Raw genomic sequence first — 23,602 nt, forward strand, 5'->3', positions numbered from 1 at the left:
ATAAAGTGAAAGGCATAATCACCAGTATTGCACCATGAAACAGGTATTTACATTTTTGCCACTAAACACTGTATTTTTAGGAGTAGCTCAGACCATTTTTCATGTTACAAGCTATTCTGGTGAAGAGGCACACGTGAAGCACACCAGGGCACCTTCTCTTAGTTTTGGCTTTTGCCCATATAACATCCACTTTCACTATTTCCTGTAACCTCAAAAAAAAATGCACCAATGCAGTCAGAAAAATTTCTTTCTCACCAAGAAAAGATTTAAGCTTTACAATGCTATACAAAATACTTTAATGCCAAGAGAGAGCTTTATATTATAATTTAACTTTTTTTCTCCCAAAGAAAACTCAAATTATTTATCACCTCTTCTTCCTCTACTGTCTAGCTTAAAACCAAGTAAGTTTTTTTTTTCTTTTCATTCTTTCTTATTTCAATATACAGAAAGGCTGGCTGGGAAAGAAATTATGAGTTAAATTTTGGCAGATACTTTCTTGTGGTTTTGGCTTGGTTTTTTGGGCGTTTTTTGTTTTATTTTGGTTTTTTAACTTCAAGGAGCTTACCTCAGATGTATGAGGTAGCGTAGTAGCCTTTCTTCAGTCTGGTGGCTGTTCTCTTTATTGACAGTTCGCTTCATTTCTCGTCTCACAGGAACAGAAAAAGTTCTTTGCCGTAGGAATGTTTGATGATTAGCTGGCATTTCTCTCAAGTCATAGATCACCACAAACATCTTCACCACAGTTTTGTTAGGGTTAAATAAGGTCTGAAAAGACAAACAGTTCAATACAATACTTGTTAGAGATGACAAATTAAAAAAAAGAAAACCTAACCCAAACTCAATCTGTCAAAGTAGTTCTCTATGCACTTTGCTTCTGTACCATACGAAAACAAAGATATTGTGAAGCCTTGCTGGTTTTCAACACTTCAGCTACCAGCAATTCCCATTTTTAAATACAATGCTAAACACAATCTAATCTGAATGAAACACTAGTATATGACTAGTCTTACTTTGCTAATCAGCATCCCCGTTTTTGTTTATTTTTCCAGTCAGCTTTTTGTCTACACTGTTTTCCAGACACAATACACTCGCAGGAAGCACAGTGGTGGGCTCCGCTTTTAAACCTGAAATTACGAATGTGTTATCTTGGACTGGGTTCTTAAAAGACAGAGCAGTTCATTGGTTCTAAGCAATGACTGTGATTTACTTTGGGGTTCTATTACAAAAGTAAAGGTAGCGTGAAAATATTACAAAAGGTTTATACAATTATTCAATCTTAATTGCTTTAGAAGAATTTCAGGATTTGGACTGTGGCCTAATTACTTGCCAATCACTTTTTCAAAGCCACAATGTCCTCCAAGTATTCTGAATCTCCCGGAACTGATTTTAAGGCTCCTCAGAGCACAGAAGTGTTCAAAGATTTGGAATCTTTTTTGTCCCGCACAGATTTCTACTTTGAATTACTACGATACCTACAGAGATGCACATTTTCTCTGCTAGTTTTGTGCTCATCTCCAGTAACCTCATCTCTGCATGACTTTCTTGACATGAGTGGTTTCAAGGCACCCTTATGTGCTGAGTACGTACCACTTGTATTGTTCCTGAAGGCGGTACCCGATAACCCCTTTTACCAAGGGACTCTAAAGTAATTACACCCTACAAAAACAAAACACATATTTAGGTCACAGAGATAAACAAATCAAAACGTTCGAGTCATGTAATTGCATTTATTTGAAACATAATCAGTAATTTATAAAAGCTAAAAATAGAGAAGGCAATGCAGTTAAAAAATCAACAGTAGGGGCCTTACAGATACTTTGTCAGACAATTAAAAGCTGTGCAATAAGAGGTACATTCTCCTCTTGAAACAAGATTCGAGTTTTCACATCTTCTCCACGTCAGGGAGCTAGGACAAAACAGAGCTTTCTTTTTCAAAGCAGCTGGGAGGTTAAAATGAAACATTTGTCTCCTCCTCTCCATTTCTATATGAGCTACAATTGCACCACTAATACTCCAGATCTCACAGAACTCATTTTTGCTTTTCAAAGGCAGCAGATGCACTTAATCTTCCATTCTAATCCAAACTTTCAGAAGGATGACATCTGCTTTTGTGCCAGCTGTGCTGTACAGAGCAGCCCCAGTGGGCACGGGTGCTGTGCTCCTGCCGAGGTCACCCCGCAGGGCACCACTGCTGCACGCCGTGCACTGGGCTTGGAAACCAAACCAAACAACCAAAAAAAGACCCCAAAGCAGAGAAACTAGCTGTACAGACAGAAACAATGTTTCTGATGATGGAGGCACTACACAAATGCTGTATTAATCCAGGGAGACTCAGCCATAATAGCATTTTTGGAAATAGCATGTGGAAAAGCCTGAAACAATGAAACGCAGATAGGAAAATAAGCAATGCCATTTAACCATTTGAGGGACAGGGGAATCCCTTTACCTCCTAGAAAATCACATGGAACAATCTAGAAAGATGAAAGCAAAAGAATAGATACCTTTTGCAGCAGCTAAGACATACACAAGTTTAAACTCAAAGCCATTACTAAACTCTAAGCAATTTCATTTTCTGAATACTTTCTAAAACAGAAGGGCAGAAATATGGTAACTTCTGTGAATTTAAAATCTAAATATTGAGATACTCAGATGTTCATTGCTTGACTTACATGTTTAAATAAACCCTTTACCATACATTAGATAGACATACACATACAAAAACCTCTAAAAACTGGATCTGTTGCCTAGGTTAAACTGAGGTTCCTGAACAGGCATTCAGAACAAATCCAGCCTCTGATTCAATGCCAGCATACAAGACACCATTTGCTTTTTTCAGAGGAGCACTTTTAGACTTGCAAACCCCATGGTGTCACTGTAGAAAGGTGGAACAGAATTAGCACCCAGGGACCGGGAACACAAACATTGTGTCACTGCACACTTCAGCAAACCACGCAGCCTGTGAGAGTGCCACATGTCACGACTGCCCTGACAATACCTGCTTTCAGAGAAAGGGCTGAACAACTTCCAAGGCTAAGGTCTCCATCAGCAAATGCCCCTTGGCCTGCCCTAAGGCACTCTGCAGGGAGGTTCGTAGCCCAGAGCAGCCGCTTGTTGGGACAACAAAACGTATCCGGTTAAGTCCAGCTATTGCCTCACTGCTATTTTAAGTTAGACTGATAAAAAGAGATGTTGGGGGTTGATCACTGCAGTGGGGAGGGAGACAAATACATTCAGTATCCCGAGATGAGAACAGCTGAATGGTGGGGCAGAGAAGTAGAAGGAAAAGCACTAGATAAGGAAAGGAAGAGGGACAGGAGAACTTTGTCATAGGCAGTTGAAAATAAGCCAGATCCCTGCAACACTTTACTTTCTGAACCCTCTGGCAAGCTCTTGCTCTTCACCTCCACATATCAGAATTTATTTAAAATAAATCCAACCACACATTTACCATGTAAGGAGAGGGCGCATTGTCATCTGAAACGCTGTAGAATGACACTTCAACTGGCAGAGTCATGTGCGTGGGACAAAAGACTCCACTGGCTCCCACCTCTGCTGTGAAACCCTCCACGACACCGAGTGGGTCCAGGCGGAAATTCAGGACAGATTCCTGAAAAACAAAGCACATGCATCTTAGGCTGGGAACACCTCAAATAAAACAGAGCATAACTAATCAGGAAACAAGTGCAAAAGCCCACAGAGAGCTTTATTGCAGGATCTATGAGTGATTGTCAACATATACTATCTGAAAAAAAAATAAAATTAACCTAGATTCTGTAACCTTCTCCAACAAATTCAACTCCATATTTCACAGGGCAGTACAATACAACCATTAATGCACTATTAGTTGCTGTTATTGGATATGCTACATGAAGTGAAGAGCTGGAGCCTACACTTCAAACATGTTCTGTTTAACACACTGATTTAATCCAGCTTTTGTGACATGCTAAGTAGACTTTAAGAGGGAAAGCGTAAATCCTTTTTTCTAGGTAAGTACATTATAAACACGAACAATTACAGGTTATTAAATCTCATTTATGGCAACAGAACATCTTCTAACTTGACCGTAGTGGGAAACAAAAGCTTAAGCAACTCATTGTATTTGATTCTCTGAGACAGAAGATGTCTGGGGCATGAAATAAGTGCCTTTACAGCTGGAAATGAAAACAAATTTTATTCAATTCAGTTAGGAACTTTTACATTCTAATAATGCTGGAATTGTTCACAGTAATATATTTAAAGCACTACAGAAGAGTATTAAAAATACCACAAGAATTCTAGAGAATATGCAATACCTCAAAGTTTCCCAGAAGGCTCAGACTTGTTACTGGTGGAGCACTAGAACTTAGAAATGGTTTCCCATGGCTGTCTGGATCACCCTCTCTGTTTATACATTGTTGTGGGCTATTAAAAAAAGGCAGAATAAATATAAAGGATAAACATATGTGCTTTTGTCTTCTGGGTATAACCAGCTCTAGAAAGAATAATTTACTTACTGTACTACAAAATGTTGTCCTGAAGAAGTAACAGTTGAACATTGCCTATTAATACTTTAGCAGAACATTTTCTAGTTAACTGAAAAAATATTTTCACTAACTTTACATTACAAGGGATAAAGACAATAAAAATTTGTTCTTTGGCTCCATTAGCAGGAATCAAAATATCAGATTATTTCCTCTTGTATGTGGGCACTTTTGTCTCATATTCTGAAATATAACTCATATTTCCAACATTAAACTACCACACCAAAAGCTGTTTATGGTACATGTATTAGTGTATACATGATTGGCTCTTTTTTAAAGGCTGGTTCTCTGAACAAGTTAAGACAAAATGCTTAACATGTTCAACACTAAGAACAAAATACAACACAAGAATAACATTGGTTTGAAGGAAAATCAACAATTACTAGCTTTTCTGTCTGAAAAGTGTATCTGACAGCATATTTACCCCTGCATGGGACAGAATTAATTCTACCAGCAGCTCTCATTCCATGGTTATGTCCCAGAGCTGTGCTAACCTGGAAACTCCCAGGGCAACTCAGCTGCTGAGCCTTATATCAAAATAAGGGTTCTTTTGAAAACATTTTTTGTCTTTGCTAACATGCTTTGATTTAGCATATAAATATATATACACATTATGCCTCCCTCAAAAATCTCAATGTTTCTGGTAAATAAAACATACCTTCTTGCAGACAGACATTTCAACAACGATGAATCCAGATCAAAGCACCCAGACTGTGTTTTCCTTTGAGGAACCTCAACAAGGAAAGAAGATGCTAATTTGAAAACTGAACTGCTACCACAGACAATTTTGCCAAGTAAGCACATTTTGCCAAGAATTTTTGTGACATTACAAATTTATAAAAACAGACCAGAGAATGCAATTCCTACTCATTTTAAACTTTGTGAAGAAAGCTCTAGGATTATTAATGATGAGACTGTAAATTCTGATTAGCAGGAAATATTTCAAAAAAGACACTCAGGAAGCTGATGTCTCTTCGGAACAGGACAGAATATTACTAATAAACAGGCTGTAACAATTTCCATCCAATTTTCCTGAAAATATGACAGCCTTTACAGGCAATGAAGAATAAAGCACATCATGTGTTGATTACAGGACATCACTACTTCAGTAGTTCTAATAGGAACTGCCTGTTTTTTTAAAACTCCAAACAACCTGCCAAGAACTGTAACAGTGCCTGCCAGTGCCTGCCTTATCACAGCAGCTTTGTTTCACTAAGTCATTCCATGACACCTCTAGTTACTGAAGAATGTACAGCACAAACTGTTCACAGAAACAAAGGCTTTGGAATAATGGGCAATGAGGTATTAAAAACTAACACAAAACCTCCTAAATGACAAAATGTTAACTTACACTTAAAATGTACACTTACACTGATCTTCAAAATGCTTCCTTTTCTGCTCTAAAATAACACCAAAGCATTGTTTCCATCATTTTTTCTAATGCTACCTTTTGTTAATCTTGATATGATCTCAATAACTACGTCTTTAACATTTTCTTTTCCAAAATTATTGTTCAGCCTAATTTACATGTTAACTCTCATTTAAGCATTAATTTCTCCTCACAAGAGCATTCACTGTGACACAAAGTCAACACACACACTTCACCTAGGTATTTTGTCAAATTTTATACCATGCACAAACATTAGAAGAACAAATAGCCCCTTTCTCAGCTAAAAGAATTTCAAGAATAACTTACAGGACTTGAAAGCAGAGGCAGTCCAGTTCTGGGATGAAAAGCCTTGGTTGAAGTTCCATCCAGGGATCGAAAATTGTGTTTCCGCCACGTATTTGTGTGTTTTAGAGATGGTGCTTTCTGCCAGCAAAGCAAATTTACTTTGGTAAGGTTATCAACGGGATATTTCAGTGACCTACCATAAAAACACTTGCTGTAAGGGAGAAGACTCCTGACCCACGTGGATCTACACTAGCATGGGATGAAACATTCAGTGTAAGTTCCCCTTGACTCAATCTGCAGTTACACAGACTGCTCCCAAAAGATCACATTCCATACTCAGATGAGTGTATTTCTACAAATCAGGATGCCTCACTGCCTGTGGAAACAGTCATTCATAACCCTGTCACCAGGAGGGGAATAGGACAGTGTTCTCCATGTTAAACTGATGCAGTTTAGGGAAGGCACCACTGGCCAGCTTAGCCCATCACACAGAATCATCTGAAAGGTCACCTTGTCAACTCTATTAGCTCTAAGTTGTTTCTTGAACACCTCCAGGGATGGTGACTCCACCACCTGGGCAGTCCATTCTCATCCTTAACCCTTTCCACGAAGAAATCCTTCCTGAGTGACTTCAGGCCAAGATTACAATGATAATGGGCCGCTGCCTACAAGGTGAGGCTGAAAAGTCCTCTTCATGCTGGCCCTTACAGACAGAGGGTACAAGCTATCTGCCAATGGCAGCTACAGGAGTTATTGTCTGTTCCCTTGTGTATTTACCTGTACGTCTGGGTTCTTCTGCCGCTCACACTTAACTACATTGTCTTCTGCAGGTTTCTTCTGAGCAGTGCTTTGAAAGTCGAGGCCTGTCGGGTCTTCATTCTCATCATGTGCAGTTTTTGTTTTATCTTGTTTGGTTTTGTTTTTGAAACTGTCGTGGTCTTTATTTAAATAATTTTCAATACTAACAAGCTGGGTATTTTGCTCATAAATATTTGGTTTTTTGGAGTCTCTGTCTAAACAGTTGAGCTCATTTTTGTGCAAAGAGTCAAATACTGGCATCACAGTTGCTTTTTTTGTACCTTCAAGTATTCTGCATTTTTCTATCTGTAAATTATTAAAACTGTCTGTGCCATTGTTCTCACTAACAACTGTTCTTTCTTTAAGTTTATTTGTGCAAATCTGTTCATCAGTGTTGCTGGAATTTGAACCCTGTTTAATTCTGTTGGTTACCTGGTCTTTCTGTGCATAACCAGAATGTATTTCCAATTTATCTGGAACTTCAGATTTATTTTCTTTAATACATGATGATGATGATGATGTGTGAGTACTACTAAATGCATGAGAAATTTTATTTGAAGTCTGATGAAATGCATTTTGGACAGCTTCACTGGGTTTTGCTAAAACCAACTTTCTTCTTGCTTGGACTTTCAGAGAAGTCTTCAATTCTCCATCAAACCTAGAAGGACTGATAGGAGTGTCAGGTGTCTTTGTCCCTGATTTACTGCTGTCTTCTAACACAGAAAAATTTGATTTAGCTAAAGAAACAGAAGATGGTTCCTTGCCTTTCTTCAGCAAATTTTCATCTTCATACGTACTTCGGAAGATTTTTGACGTGACTGGACTGGCCTCATGCACTTTGAATGGACGTCCAGCAACATGGGAAGTAGCTGGATCACAATGAATCAGGTGCTGGGCAATCCTGGCTATCACCTCCTGCCGCTCCTGGAGCAGGGAATCGATCAGGGGGCTACTCTCCCCTGCCGACTGACGGCCACAGTGGCTCCCTGGAACACGGCCATCGAGCACTGTCACCTCTGGCACTGCTCTAGTTTTGCCTTCACCACCATCTTCCTGTTTTGCATTGTCTAAGTTGGCAGCAGGGACAGGGGAGCTTTCCTTGCTTTTCCTTGGCAAGTTTTCCTCCTCGAAAGTACTCCGAAAAGCTTTCGGTGCAGCCGAGATGTTTTCATGTGTGGTGAATGGACGCCCAGCAACAACTGGTGAAGTGGCTGGATCACAGTGAATCAAGTGCTGAGCAATCCTTGCAATGACTTCTTGTCGCTCTTGAAGTAAAGAGCCTATCAAAGGATTGGTTTCTCCTGTGGGCTGATGAGAGCAATGACTATTTGAAACACGAGAATCAACTAGAGAATAGGATTTAAAAGTTCTGACCGGTGTTTCATGAGACTGTGTCTTATTGTCTGCTGTGCCATTATAGCACTGAACTTTAGACTGTGATGCCCCAAAGTCAGATCCAAGTCCGGTAGATGGATAAAGTTTTAAATTTCTAAAAGATGTAGTAAATTCAGGCATCTTTTTTCCATTAAGTAGGCCTTCAGGTGTCACTGTCCATGTCTGTTTCCCACGAAAGCGCTGTGGACTGGAAGTGCTGCACTGCTGAGCAGCACTGGGGTCGCTGCGCACGTGGAACTTACGCTCCTGCATTCGCTTTTCGTAAAAACTAAGGTTGGTGTGAATACTGCAGGTCAAAACTGGGTAGTTGGATTGCCTGGGCAAGGACTGGACGCTGACCCTCAAGGCCACGTTGTGAGAAACATTAGGAACAGGAAAGACATGCTCAGTGGGTGTCTGGGAGAACGTCCATTGCAAGTCCACATCCGCAGCGCTCACCCTGAAACAATACCAAAGGGCATTTACCAAAACAGCTAAATTAAAAGCTTTTCATTATCTACTTCATAACAAATGTCTAGGAAAAAGCACTAGAAACATCAGCAAATGCTGCACTTTGCATAGTACACAAATCTACAGAACTGCCAAAATACTGGGCCAACAATATGGCACCTTCTAAAAGCAAGCAGGAAGCCAGGAGAGAGGAATGATTTCAGACAAGCTGCAGCAATCTGCAAACAGCAAACGAGTTTTTTCCCATTCCAGGCGTACCTGTAGAGGATGTTTCGGGGAACAGCACCATGTGAAACACTCAGCCAGGCGCTCAGCTGAGAGAAGAAAACAAAGGAGCGAACAGCCAACAGAAGGGTCTTCTCTTCAATGAATCGATCTCCACTCCTAAGGCATTTAAAGATAAACACATGAGTGTTGGGAAGAATGTTCAGAGACCTATTGGAACTAGAACAGTGTCAGATCTTTAGTCAGAAAATAAAATACAGCTTAATCAAGAAAAGCAAAAACTCCTCAAACACTCTGAAGATTCCAGAGCTGGATTTGTTTTTATACACATTAAAATTGACAAAATTTGACATAAGAAATGTTACATGTATTAAAAGGACCATTTGCAGCCAGGATCATTTCACACTGCACTGCACAATGTGCACTGCAGAAGTTTTGAGTATGAGACAACTAAAACTGAAATGCTTCAATTTCACTACCAACAGTGGTTTTTCTTATATCAGTCCTCATAGCAAAGAGCCAGTTCAAAACCACTAACTGATTACTTTAAGGACTTTAACATGACAAGATTCTTCCAATTATCAACTAATTTTCATATCCAACTTACTGTCGAGGAACTGGCTCCAAAATCCACCTTTCTAACAGCAATGCATCTTGTTTGATTGCAGGATCATTTAAATCACTCCCCTCTGTGGTGGGCCCTTCATCACTATAGCAACAGTCTGGAAGGAGCATCACTTCTACCATGATTGGGATATTGTTCTTCCACAGAAGCATAACCTCAGATCTGGTTCGCCTGGCCTGACGACACTGAGGGAAAGAAAAATGTCAACATACACAAACCATAAAAATACTAGCCAGATTTAAATCTGATTTTAAAGCACATTCCAAAGTATTAGAGAAGGGTAAGGGTCAAATTCTGTTTGGTTTCACCAAATGAGAAATAAGATTCCAGAGCCATTAAATGAAAAGAATAAATTAACACATCCTTTACAGTTGCCATTTGAGCAACTTTCTTTAGGAAATTTTAAAAGCTTGTAAAAATGCACTTCCTCAACCACTGCACTTTGCTACCTTGTAGTTATGTCTCCACAAGGCACCCTCTTTATAAATTCTATGTCTTGAAGCAGGCTAACTTCTGCACAAATGTAACTTAAATTCCCATGGTACTTAAGGACTTTACTCAAGAGATGGGATGCTCAAACCTTACTCCCAAACAGACTGGCTAGATCTGATGTGCTTGTGTTTTTAGGGTCACTAACTTTTCAAGAACACCTGGAAAAGCAAAAAGTTAGGCAAGGCAGCCTACATTTTCTCAAAAGAAACCCCAGACCAAGAATACTAAGTATAGTGCCTGTCATTTGCATAATAAAGATTCAAACAGGCACTGCATTCAGGTAGTCATGCAGAACTTCATGTTCAAGGATAAAAGGCTTAATGATCTCTCATTTTAAGGACAGATCTATTATTAGTAGGTACTGAATTACATACTCATTTAAATGAAGGACTGACAGAAAGCCATTGTTACTCATGCTTAACTGTGAATCCACCGTGGGGTTCTTGGCTGACTTTACCCACGGTGGCAAGGATTTGGGACATGAAAAGGGTACCCCCACCATACCTGAGCCAGTTTGTCACTGCATTCATGCTTAGTTGTTGGTGGCTGGCTTGACTGTGCTGGCGGGCAGTGGAAGCCCTCTGTCCTGCCCTTGATCGAGTACTCTGGTGTCCGGCCCTCAGTGATCAGCAAGGCCAAGGACACCAGGAACTCCTCAGCTTCATACTCAAAGTATTCATCCAAAGTATCTGTCATTGCAAAAAGACAAAAAATTAGTGACATTTGCTGTATAACCCTTGGCTGACCCTGCAGTTTGTGTGAGTTACACTTGAAAGAGAGCGGGCCATTGGAAATGGATCTTTGTGTCAGAGTGGCTGCACTCCCCATAAACCCACCACTCCCCACTCCAGCACCACAAAACAACTTCATCTCAGAATGTTCTCACTACAAACAAAGAACTTTTTTTTCCCCAACAGCTTTTCTAGAAGACAAAGGGTTTCCTGGGCTCTTGTGGGAGAAGTCTGATGTATGACATCAAGACAGTATGACTTGGCATTGTTATTATCATGTGACAGATGGAATAAAAAGCCACAATATATAATAAAACAGATTAAAAATTGAAGAAGAAAAAGAAAAAGAAATATTTATTTCTATTATGGAAAAAGTGGGACACAATGTTCTTTAAGATTTTTATTGCAAGTCCTTCCTGCTGAGAGCAAGGCTTACTTCAGAGGTCCATTTTTAGTTACCATTAACACATAGGAAATGTTCTGAAGAAACATACAGAGTATTCATTGTTTTGTACCACGGTCAGTCTAAACTTGTGCAAAGAATGAAAACTCAACAAGTCTGTAGACAAAGCAGCAGCTGGCATTGCTCTTCACGAAGAGCCCTGGCACACACAGTTCCTGAAGAGTTAAGATCCACCATTTTACAGTGTTTTATACAGCACCCTTCTCCTCCTCCTCCCTCATCACGAGGATGTCACCCATCATTCAAACAGATTTAAGTACAACCAGATCATGTCGTTCCCCTCTCTGCTTCAAAACACTTCAAGTTTCAAAATTATTCAATTACTGAAGAGGTTTCAGAAAACTCTCTTTTCCATGAAAGCTAAAATACATTCACTTCAAAGCCTATTTTAAGAGCAGCAAAGAAAAGCGGGTGGAGGCAGGGCTGCCAGCAGTTCTTTACCTTTATTTTGATGCTTTAGGGGAACAAAAGCACATGACAACTTCACAGTTTTAGCTTAGATGTCCTATGTTATCCACCAAAACTGCCACAGGGAGAGAGTTAATTTCTATTCATGTTTCAATTATCATGCACAAAGTACCTTTCAGAAGTCTTTTTTGTCTTGGTCCCCTCATAGCAGAGCATTTGGCAAACATTGCAAGGCAGACTTGAGAGATGCACACAAGAATGGATGCATGAAACAAAAGCTCCAATTAAATGTGCAATTATCTGCATATGCAAATCCTAAAGTGTGTACAACTAGCTTTTGCATGTACATATTTGTCCAGCCCAGGCTTGTACACCACGGACCCCAGGGCTTACAGACTGTTTGAAGGGATCTACACAAGGTAAGTAAGAGAAGTCAGCCCACTGCTGAAGAAGAGCCAGAGGACAGATGAATTACCCTGGAGGATCCCATATGGCACGAGAACAATACATTAATTCATCTGGCATGAGTTAAAATGGTCATTCACCTGATGGATGGCAAAAAATATCTAATAAAGGGTGCATGAAAGATTAAAGGAATGGTAAATAACAGAGAAGACAAGACTCTTAGGTAGTGATATGAGTCACCTACAAAATTAGGCACCTGCACTTTTTTTTTTTCAGCTGGAAGTCTGGTGAACAATAGGCAAGTCATACTTGGGAATAGGAAAATGGAATTTGGATAAATAATAGACAAAAAAAAATTTGCAGCATTATCTTGCTGCTAAGCTCATCTTTGTATGTCCAAAGGCCATGGTAATTTCAAGAAAGTCACAGCAGGAAGGATCTCTACTGGAGTATTTTGCCTACTCTGACACAGAAGTTCAGAAATCTAGAAAGTGTTCAACAGGAGTGAAATCAATTTAAACAAGAATTGTCTCATGCTTAGCAGACTAAACAAAACTAATTCACTCCTACGAAGACCTGCAAGAATAATTGTTTTTAGTTAAAATATGTAAAAACAAGTATGGTGTTTAAGAAAAATTGCAAAGAGTGTGTGATCAGCATGTGCACAGTAAAATGTGATACCTGAAAATTTACACTAGAGAATTTTAAGTGCCAAGTAACAGTAAAACAGACATACTCTTCAATTCTCATTAGCAGTTTACCAGATAAAGCAGTAGACTTTCTATTATTTAGCTCTCTTTTTAAGAAGATAATCCATATGCTGTCAAAATCTTTTGGACTTGACAGAAATTAATGGACAAATCCTATGGCCAGAGTGCTTTGGCTGAGCAGTTAGATTTAGGCAAAATAACCCACCCCTTTTTTGTATTAAAAAGCCTCTGATATCAAAACTTATATTGCATAACTAAAGTGCTTAGTGCCTTCACAGATATATCACAGGTCACTACAAGACACAGACATTTTGAGATGTCTTTCAAAAAAAATTAAATAAATAAAGCACAAACAGCAAGAGATATTGAGAAATAAATTTTTTCCTACAAAGTTTATGTGGTATAATATCATTTTTTAACTTAACTAGATTTATATATAATTTAGCAACTTCTAAGAGTTTTCATAAAGATAAAACCTTATAACCATTGAGAAGCCTGGTAATTGTTCCTATACAACAGACACAGATGATGCAAGTTGATGCAATTGAGGACAAGGGTGCAATGACATTTATAGAAACAGCAAACTCAGTGTTTAGTTAAAAAAAGTCTTACTGTGTGTGTGCTGGTTTTGTGTATGAATCAGCCCTAGGACACATCATATATTGTGTATAGAATAACCTCAATCCTATAACCTGACTATACAACTATGATTATTGTTCTGCCTCATTTCTAGCAATGCAACATGCCTAGTATATAGCATAAAATATGCATCTCTGCACTGTCTGGGGTTTAATCTCCTTAAAATAGCAAAAAATCCAGTTAGTTGAAACAAATAAATAAGAATTAAAGTAATAAGGAACTACAGCCCTCTAAGCAATACATTGAAACTAAAGGTTATTGACCAGGTGGGCACAAGAGATAGCAGCAGGTGTCAGACTACTCTAGGAGGAAGAAAGAGAAATTTAAATTTAGACTGAAGCTACTGTGCATAGAGCAAAGCATACAGTACTGGAGAACTGAAACCTGAAGGCACATCATTTTGTTTTCCTTTGCCTCCTGCACATACCAACCTCAACAAAGGCTCATTTGCTACACCTTCTGGAAAAACAGAAAAGCCCATTTAACCAGAAATGTCAGAGTCTTCAAATCCTTGTCCTCCTACCTCCACTACACACAGGTGCATGAGCACTGGAATAGAGAATAAGAACCTACAAACCCCCCGCCAAAAAACTGAAATTGTCTTACAACATGAAACACCAATTAAGGTTAGTTATGTGGTAGTAGGGATTCAAAACTCAACTGTAACCCAATAACTCTCTGAAAACTTCAGTTGAGTTATGCTCAGCTGACTCCCTTCCCAACCTTGTCATGCTTGTGCATGAGACCAACTCCCTTCCCTTTCCTAGCACAGCTTTTTCTGTAGTAATTACAGAAAATGTTTTCCTGAAATACATGTTTGAGAAGAGCATTTAATCTGTTTTCTAGGCTTAGGCCAGGAAACAAAGACATTTGGTATCACGTAACCCATTGTGTTCCAGGTGCCACCAGAAGATGCATCCAGGAGCTGCTACCTGTCCTGCCTGGGCACAGCAAGGCAATAAAAGGCCCCAGCAAAGCCCCTCCTGCCCTGTGCTACCCTCCCATCATCACCAGGCTGTGATACAACCACAATCTCTCTTAGTCCATGCTTATTTTATTGTCCTAGAACCTCTCACACTGCACTGCTCACCACAACTGTCTACCAAGCTTGTCCTCTTCTCAGAAAAAGCTCATTTTTGCAAAGAGAGTTTCTTCAAAGAAAGACAATTTAGTTCAACTGGAAGTATCCTTTAATCCTGACCTTTACTGATTGAGGGCTACTTCCTTTGAGAGTCCATGAAACAACTAATAATTGCCTTTGAATGTGCTCTGTAACAGCCCAGACCTTTCCTGGAAAATCTTTAGGCACCCATAATGGATTTTGAAGGCCACTGATTAAAAGTAATCACATTCCTATTTTACTTAGAAAGCTGGAACACAGTAAGAAAAATATGGAATGCATGGTGTAGGCTGTTGGGATTCTCAGCTGATGAAAGCCCTGCTCCTGCCCTGCCCAGGCTGTCCAGTGGGCACCGTGGCATGGTTGCCCACATCTGCTCTCTCCTTCCTTTTTCAAAGACTAAAAGCATGGCTTAAGTGCTTGGATTTGATTTTTGTGCTTTCAGTACAGGTGGTCCCTAAGGAAACACTTCAGTCCAAGGGTCCCATGGCAGGAGAGTCAGGAACACTGGACAAAAAGTGGCTGCACTGTCAGCCTCAGACCCCACCACCTCCCAGCAGGGGAATTGCTCTGCATTGAAAACATTACAGCAAAAGCTCTTCCTGCAAATCAATCAGCTCTGAATAAGATTTATTATCTTGCTATTCCAAGAAACAGGTTAAAGGTACTTCCACATTTTAAGAGTAAGGCAGGGATTCAAGAAACTACTGTAAAGGAAATGAAACACAATGTAAACGCTTGACTAACAGCTTCTCTTCTGGAATTAGAAACACCTACGGATGCTTTGGTTAACTAATTCCACGTTGTGCTTCACTTCAAAAGAAAGTTGCCCTTGAATCCCCCAAATGCAAGATTCTCTAAATGAGCAGTCATGTTGTGTCTGCATATTACAAACCCATAATTATATCTGAACTCACACTCTTCAAAAGCTTTGCAATATTAAGAGTTTAGGTATAATTTAAGCTATCAAGAGTTAAAGCCATGAGATGGCCTACTTTTTCAAGAAACAAGTTAGTTATTATTATTAGTTACTTAAACTCAGGCAAATGCAGTGAACTGGTTACCTTAATTTAGGGATAATCCTACACAGATTGACACACATTGACAACTGTCTGATATTCTTATGGCTCAAGATCTTTGAGCTCGGGGACAGTCATTGTGAAAACATGAGGACAGCAGCAGCATAATTCATCTTATTGTCACTGTCTGCTTACTCTTTCCAGGGTACCAAACTGAACCACTACCTGAGTATCAAAGCAGTTCAGCTGTAGGCAGAAAATGGCAGCATAGGAATTTATATTAGAACTGATGCACACCTGCTATTCAAATAAAACAAAAGCAATATAAACAATAAAAACCACCTCTGGTCCTTCTTAGTTTCACATAAAACAGGAAGAATTTTACCCGTTTCTGTGTTGTTATGCCACTTTATAACCAGAAAAACAAACCAAAGCACAGTAACTTGTAAGTAAGGGGGTTTTAAAACTCAAGACAGATCTATGTGGAGCTGATGAAGTTATTCCAGAGTTGCAGAGCAATAAAAGTCAATCAGTGGCATGAGCTCCAGTGCAGAGGGCAGTGCTGCATTAACTCCCTGGGTACGTGTGTATCACTGCTCCTCTCCTGCACCTTCCTGCTGGATGCCTCTCACAGCACCCAGAGCTAATCTCGAGGCAGCTTTACTGTAAATAGACAGACTGGTTTTAAAACTGGGCTGGGGGGGAAAAAAGTACAGTTCACATTTTACTAAAACTTATTCAGGTTCAGACAGCTTAATAAGTACAGACATGAAATCCATTTAAAGCTTAACTTTCCTGCAGTCATCCCAGAAACTACCACTCTCTGGGAGTGTAAAACAGAGACTGTTAAACTGATCTGGGTGTTCCCATCTTGCTTCCTGCGTTTTGGCTGACATCCTATTTTGCCATCTCCATGCTGCTTACTGAGTCACTTCTCTCCGTCCAACTGTAGCTTCTATTTTTATCTGAATAACAACAGTTTAATGTGCTTCTTTTGATTTTTTGGCATTACATCAGATTCTAGATCCAATATTTTCATTTTGAGCGGAGAAACTGGTTTTGTTTCCCCTTAAGTGGACAAAGAAAAGGAATAAGAAAAATGGTATAAGCTGAATTGTTTCTTGCTCCACAATGAAATCACAATTGTAAAGTAGATCAATCATGACAATTTCAATATCTGTTTTTAGTAGAAGGAAAGCATTATCTGAAAACATGAACTTAGAGGCTTATTTCAAACATCAATTCACCAAAAGTTGCAAGAGAACACATATATTGTAAAATACAACTGTCCCACTCTATCCTGACATGGGTACATAAGTGCTGAAATATCAGTGTAAAGCTGTAAGATTATCAGTGCTGGAATGGTTAGTAGGTTAAAAATAAGCCAGTTGTGGGAAGAAGACATTTTCTTTTTGCTGACCCCTAAACTAAAGGTGCTACTTTGTACCTGTACTACTGGACAGGTCCTGAAAGCAAAGAGGACTTGGCTCAGCCAATGCCTTTAAGAGCACATCAATTTCTGTTTTCCTTTATATTACAATTTCCTACATTGTGATTTCATCCAATGTGACTACACAAAAAAAACCCCTAAAGGTATACTATAATGAAACAAAAATGCCTATAAGAAGCAGGCCAAATCATTTCCATTAATTTATCTCTAGCTTTTTACCTTTTTCCCTTGTTTAGCTGATGCTCTGCCTAAGCTAGATTGTGTTAGGACAAACTGTGTCAGTGCACCTATCTGAACAAAACCAAAAATTTAAATCCCAACAAAGCAAAAGGATTTCTGTCAGGCATTTCTGTTCATTTCTGAAAGAAAATAATTAGGAGAAAACAGCTCTTTTAGAATTAGAGTGTGGTGCTGAGTATAGAATAGAGACTTGGCTGGAGCTAGTAGGGAATAGAAGGTTTCTTTCTATCTGGCTTTCACTCACCACCAATACAGTGATTTACTACCCTGGTAAATATGCTGACAGAAACTTTGCAGAATTGTACTGAAAACAAATTACTGTTTTAAATTGTACCCTAGCCCCAGGGGGTCACAAGGGCAATGTGGAGGTCAGACCTGGGCTAACTCCACAGGCACTGGCACCACAGTGCAAAACCCATCCAAAGGCTCAGTCTGGGGAGCTGAAGGAGCCAAGTGTCACCCTAGAACAGAAAGCAGAGCACACTTCAGCTTACAGACTATGCAAGAATTTCTTCCTGAGGTGTTTTCTTGGCAAATAACTGAGCATTTTTTACACTAAAACACAGATTTTCCAATACTAAATTTCTATGTATATAATTTTTTTCCATGCTCCCCTCACCAATATTGATGATTTTCATCAAGGCTTTTCCAGCCAGAGGAACTTTGGAGATGAGAATGATGACCATGTTCATTATGTTGCTCATTAACTCAAGGAGTTCTTGGATTTAGCAGCAGCTACATGGCTGAAGACACAGACTGAAGGCTTTCTTCAGGTTACCCTATTTCATGTTAGCTGTAGATATCATTCTGCAGTGACTCCACAGCTGCTGCTTTCTTTTCAAATGAAACCCAATGTGTGTTACCAAAGGAAAAGCACATCTATTTAGCTAATCCTCACCTCTTCCTGAAGGCATATCATCCGTGTGACACCTGCAATTGAGTCTTGGGAAGTCTAACTCCCAAGCCAAGACAGCCCTTCCATTAAACAGGTTGATGGCAGCTCTGCATTAAATTCCAGCTGTGACAGCATTTTTATAGTACACAAATAAAAGTGTGTGCCAGGATTTTATTTCAGGTCCTAAACACAATACAATACAGCATGACATACATAAGTTCCAGTTTTAATTTGTTTAACAATCCAGCCTGACAAAGATTCAACTACTTGCAGACTTCTGTACTGTTTTATACAGAGATTGGTTTAGAGATGGAAAGCAGTAATTTACAATAATAAATCACTTTCAGATGTTACTGGAAAACACAGACCTTTTAAAAAATCCTGCAGTAGGTATTCCAGAGCCTGTGGGAGTTGCCAGAGAGCATAGCCCTCCACTTAAAAGCCTAGATGTCTGCACCTTTTGCTGACCAGATTTTTGCTAGTGTCACTTGGTTTATTTCCTGTAATGTATCTTCACAACAGACACAAGGATCTTTGGGCCCAGCATTTACAGGGATGAAGTGTTATCCTGGCCAAAAAACACTGGTTTCTAAAATGTCCCCATTAACAACAAAAATTTTTCTGTTTGGGGTATTTCATGTTCTATCTCACCACCTTAAATACTCATTGTACTCAGAGAAACTTTGGCAATATACTTTCAAGTGTACTTGTGCTTCTTTTTCTATTAATATAGATAAAATAACACTTCTTTTCTGAGGAGAAATATAAAGTAGCTTTTAGCTTTCAAAAGGATTTTGAGCAAATGATTTGGAAGAGTCATTTAGTGCCTGACAAAACTGCAATGGGAACACAAAAATTTTGCTGTGAAAGGTCATCTGTACTCTGTGTGTGCACGGGTTCCACTCTGGTGTAAAACCAGACACAAATGGGGTTCTTCCCTAAAACCATTGCAAGGAAAAGAACTGTTACATCGTGTGCCCTTTGCTTCAGACCATAGTTGGACTTGTTGGAAAACAAACCAGAGAGAATTTGAAAAGTGCTGTGTGAGAGCACTGACTCACTTTTGGGTGGAATGAGCAGGCATGCCACAGCTGCTGGAGTCAGGGAAAGCCCCTGGTGAAAGTACCACGTTGACTTATGGGATCACACTTTATGGAAACCTTTCACTGAGCATTCAGCCTTCAACACAATACTGTTGTCTAGGCAAGTGAGGTTTTATAAGCACTAAAACACTCACCCTTCCACACACTCAAACTTTCAACAACCAGTACTCAAACGCTCTCGTCTTCACACTGCGGTCGGGTGCCAAGCGATGACTTGTGAGAACCATGCCACTGACAAAGCTCTTGTACACTGAAAATCTCCCCAAAAGATACCTATCAGCCAGCTTCTATTTTAAATAGATATTGCAATTTCTCAGTTTTACTGTGGTTACAAAAACCCCAAACAAAACCAAACCAGAGAAGAGTGTGGGACAGAGGTGGGCAGTAGCCTACATGTTTTTGAAAAAAACCCACCTAGTCCAGTTTTTGGTGAGTCTACTCTATTAAAACACCACTAAAAAACATAAAACCAGGTGAACAACTAAGACCTCTCCCATGCATGGTTAGTATGTCATTTCTTCAGGGGCAAGAATTTTGATCATCTACATGTAGCACATTTTTTAAAAGTTTTGGTTTTGTTACTTACATTACAAATTTGGTAAGAGTGTAAAACAGGTGCTATCAGCAACTCACCAGTGCAGCAATAAACCCTGCACTGATGCAAAATCAACCCCTCTCCCTCAAGGACAGATAACACTCAATTCCAAATATCCTTGGCTTAGAGGAACCTGTGAAAACCAGAAAGTTATGAATGAATGCCAGCACTGTTACCTAGGTCAGCCAATGGCCCTGATCCAGATAAATGAAGGTTAATTGGCATTATTTTTAAATTCTAGAGAATATGACAGTCTGTGCAGTTTCCACCGGGCTGAAAAGACCTCATGGGCCAGGAATTAAAAATCTGCAACTGCTTGGGCAGTAATGAACTTGCAGTTCAATCCAAATCATCAAAATAGTCATTTTACATGTCTAGACATATTTCATCTGTGCAAGTACTGAATAGCTTGATGTATGAAGTTTTTCTTTCTCTTTGCTTTCATCCAATTTGAAGAATTGACAGGATCTAGCTGAGTGACATTTATCTTGTTACAGATCAGACCGACGTCAAGATTTAAACAAAAAACCAATCAGAGTAATGAAACTCTAGAGCACCGGACCTTGGAAAGTACCTTTTTAAAAACAGGGCCCACTTGAACAGTGAAACTTCAAACAGCATACTTGTTTGCTTACAAAATTTAAGCATCTGCTTTCCTTCTCCCCTTCATTCAGCCATTCTTCCAGGCTTGCACTGCAGCTCTGAAGGCTACCAGAGACACCCAGCATTGGGCACCTCACAGAACAAAATGAGCTCGTGACAATCCGAGACGCGCGACGCTCACACAAAGTGCCAGAATGAACACTGCTGGAGCAGGAACAACAGCAGAGTGCTCATCGTGTGTCTGCTCAAAACAACTCTCCTGGAAGAGAAAGGCCAGCCCGGGGTGACTGCACTGCTGCTGCTGGCAGGGAGCAGAGGCAGGCACGGGGGACAGCAGGGACGGGCTCACGGCAGGGCGCTGACCTGGCGTCACCCACCGGCCTGGCTGGGCGCACGTGTGTCTGTGACAGCCTGTTCTGCCTGTTCTTGGAACGCTCCTTCCCCAGAACACAGGGCACGGGGCTCGCCCTCCAGCCCAATCTCGCCAGCAGCACAGCATCCTGCTCCTGCAGATAAACTATCGGTTTGGACAGGAGTGAAGGATCCGAGCCCTGCTCGCGTGCTCTGCAATCAGGTGACCCCTGAGTCGAGGCGCACGGCAATAAATTATTAGGAAAAACAAAACACTGCACTAAAAATAGTGAACACGAGCAGCACGTGAAGAATAACAGTTTTTATCCAGTCAAAGCTCAAGGCCCTCCCCAGCCTCTGTTGTATCTGGGCAAAACAAATTGACATAAGGAGAGACAAATCAAGAAATAAAACCTTACTTTAGTTCCTTCACAACTATATATTTAATTAAAACTAAACAGCAGCAGAAAAAAAAACCCCAAAAAAGCTGTGTTTTTGAACCAGCAGAAAAAGTATTAATGCCAAAATAAATATCCAATGCAACTTCAATCAGAAAATATCAAAATTACTTTCTTTCAGGCAAAAATGCTCCAAGATGAATTCAGCTCAGATATGCCAAAAGCTTCACTTCAGCTACTAACACAGTTCAAGCAACATTAAGGATTTGCCCACTTGTCAGGTTTAGTAGATCTAATAAATTATTGTGGGTGCTCAAGTTAAGTATCAGGTAAAAAAAAAACCAAAAGCCCTTCACAAACATTCCAGAATCCAAGTGCCTTATACCCATAACTTATTTTGTCAACCCTCCCATTAGCAAAAACATTATACAGAGATTTTCCACTAGAAATCAATAAAGAAAATAAACTTTGTTATTATCAAGGGACAACAATGCTTAATTTTGTTGGAGGAAGAGGATTTTTTCTAAGAGATAACAAAACAGCAGGCACAGAAGAGTAGTCAAAAAGACTTAAAGTTTCCATTTAGAAATATCTGATTACATTGGCTATTACTGTAAACAGCTGGGTTTTTGCAATCACTTATCTTCAAGAACTCATAAAAAACACATCCGAGAGATTTTTAGCACGGAACATTTTATTCTTACCATCTGAATTAGAGGTTGATCTTGAAAGGATCAGAATCTGGCATGGGAATCCAGACAAGCAACCTGCCCTCTTTATCCCCAGAAAAACTTGCAAACTGGGTTCACTACACCCTCCTTGCTGGGCTGAATCCCTAGGAAACAGCACACAGAGAATTGTTTATAGCATGTGTTGGTTTTCCCCTTGAGTATGGAAAAATGCCTGTCTGAAATCCAAAGATTTTCCTGAGAGATAAATTCTCCACAGTCCAAGCTGGCTGCATGCCCTGCCAGTGGGGACCTCTGGGCTGGGCACAGCCCACGTGAATGCCAGCCTGGCTCAGCGAGCAGATGGCAGTGCCTTATCTGCCTGCCCAGAGCCAGCACTGCCCACAGGATTTCTCATGGAACTGGGGTGAAAAAGGCACAGACAGGTTATGCCTCACCACCATCCAGCCTTGTAAGGTACCTCTGGTCAGTGCTGTATTTTCCTGTTCTTTTTTGTCTCTTAAAACATCATCTCTCATTACAAGAAAATTGCTCTTTTTCTTCTGCTTTCAAGACCCTCCATGGCTTACACCACTCCTGTTGTCACCCACTCACTCCTGCAGTAAACTGGCCTCTGATTACTTTAATCACCAGTCCTTACTCCCCCTGTGTTGTCCCACACTCTTGATTAAAATGACTCTGATTTGCAGCTTCTCCATTACGGTGATAAAGGCTTCTTAGCCTGTGGGAGCACAGTTTATCTGTCTCTATCAGTATTATCCCTTTGTCTCCTCACAGCCCTCTGTGGGAAGCCATTGATTTAGTGTTTGATACTTACATAAGGTCTGAGGTGAGGACAGTCTTTTGTTCCATGCTTGTACAACTATCAGGCAAAACAGGATACCCAAGTGTGACTCTTAATTTGTATCACAGATAACAAATAATAATCTTCAGGCAATAACTCCATGAATTTGCTTCCCTTCTGTTTAAGTCCTCTTATGACTGACTTACACACCTGGAGGATGAAGTCCTTGATCCATTTGACACAGCAACACAAAACAGTCAGGAAACACAGCCTGAGAATACAGAGGCTTGGTGCACAACTACATGAAGTACTTCCTTCACTCTGTAAAGAAGCCACAAGCACAGATGTACCTTACAAACACAGCAAAAGCTGAGGAAACTACATGTTCTTAACAGCCCTGATAAAACAGGCTTACAACAGGTTGTTTATGTTGTATGAGAAGTGACCTAGACTCAGTTATATACACAGCTCTGGTTCGTGACTTCCCAAATCAAACCCCACCCTCCAGTACTTTCAGTGCCATGAAGTTTAGTCTGTAACAACAATCCTTCACATGTCCTACCCTAGAAAGAGACACTGACACTTCTAGTTTGAATTTAACTGCAGTGGGCACAGAACCCATGTAGAGTAACATTGCTATTAAAATAAGAGAGCACTTGGGGTGCTTCCAGCCCCCTGCTGCCCCAGCCCAAGGCCAGCACCTCAGTGCACGTGTGAGTCAGATGAGAAGTCACATCCACCCACCACTGCAGGCTCAGCACCTGCACCCTGCCCAGGTCAAATGCAGAGAGCCTCCCACCTCCTGCTCCCCTCCCCTTT

The 23,602-nt window shown here is 40.1% G+C and overlaps 1 protein-coding gene across 5 annotated transcripts in view; it reads right to left on the reverse strand.

Moving 5' to 3' along the window:
* The window catches only part of ATOSA (atos homolog A), a 46,869-nt gene that overhangs the window by 5,382 nt on the left and 17,885 nt on the right, over positions 1–23,602 (reverse strand). For 3 of the 5 annotated variants that reach the window (XM_063413030.1, XM_063413026.1, XM_063413028.1), the window contains 10 exons: positions 10,685–10,869; positions 9,671–9,873; positions 9,097–9,222; positions 6,973–8,827; positions 6,217–6,333; positions 5,179–5,252; positions 4,293–4,401; positions 3,449–3,607; positions 1,588–1,656; positions 566–765 (listed from right to left, as the gene is read on the reverse strand). In XM_063413030.1, coding sequence (XP_063269100.1) covers positions 566–765; positions 1,588–1,656; positions 3,449–3,607; positions 4,293–4,401; positions 5,179–5,252; positions 6,217–6,333; positions 6,973–8,827; positions 9,097–9,222; positions 9,671–9,873; positions 10,685–10,869 — 3,097 coding nt within the window. Of the gene's footprint in view, positions 1–565; positions 766–1,587; positions 1,657–3,448; positions 3,608–4,292; positions 4,402–5,178; positions 5,253–6,216; positions 6,334–6,972; positions 8,828–9,096; positions 9,223–9,670; positions 9,874–10,684; positions 10,870–22,014; positions 22,136–22,993; positions 23,105–23,602 lie in introns of those variants that run through there. The other 2 variants (XM_063413029.1, XM_063413027.1) reach the window with 2 other exon arrangements.

The sequence above is a fragment of the Prinia subflava genome, chromosome 15 (assembly GCF_021018805.1).
Source record: "Prinia subflava isolate CZ2003 ecotype Zambia chromosome 15, Cam_Psub_1.2, whole genome shotgun sequence".
Lineage (NCBI taxonomy): Eukaryota > Metazoa > Chordata > Aves > Passeriformes > Cisticolidae > Prinia > Prinia subflava.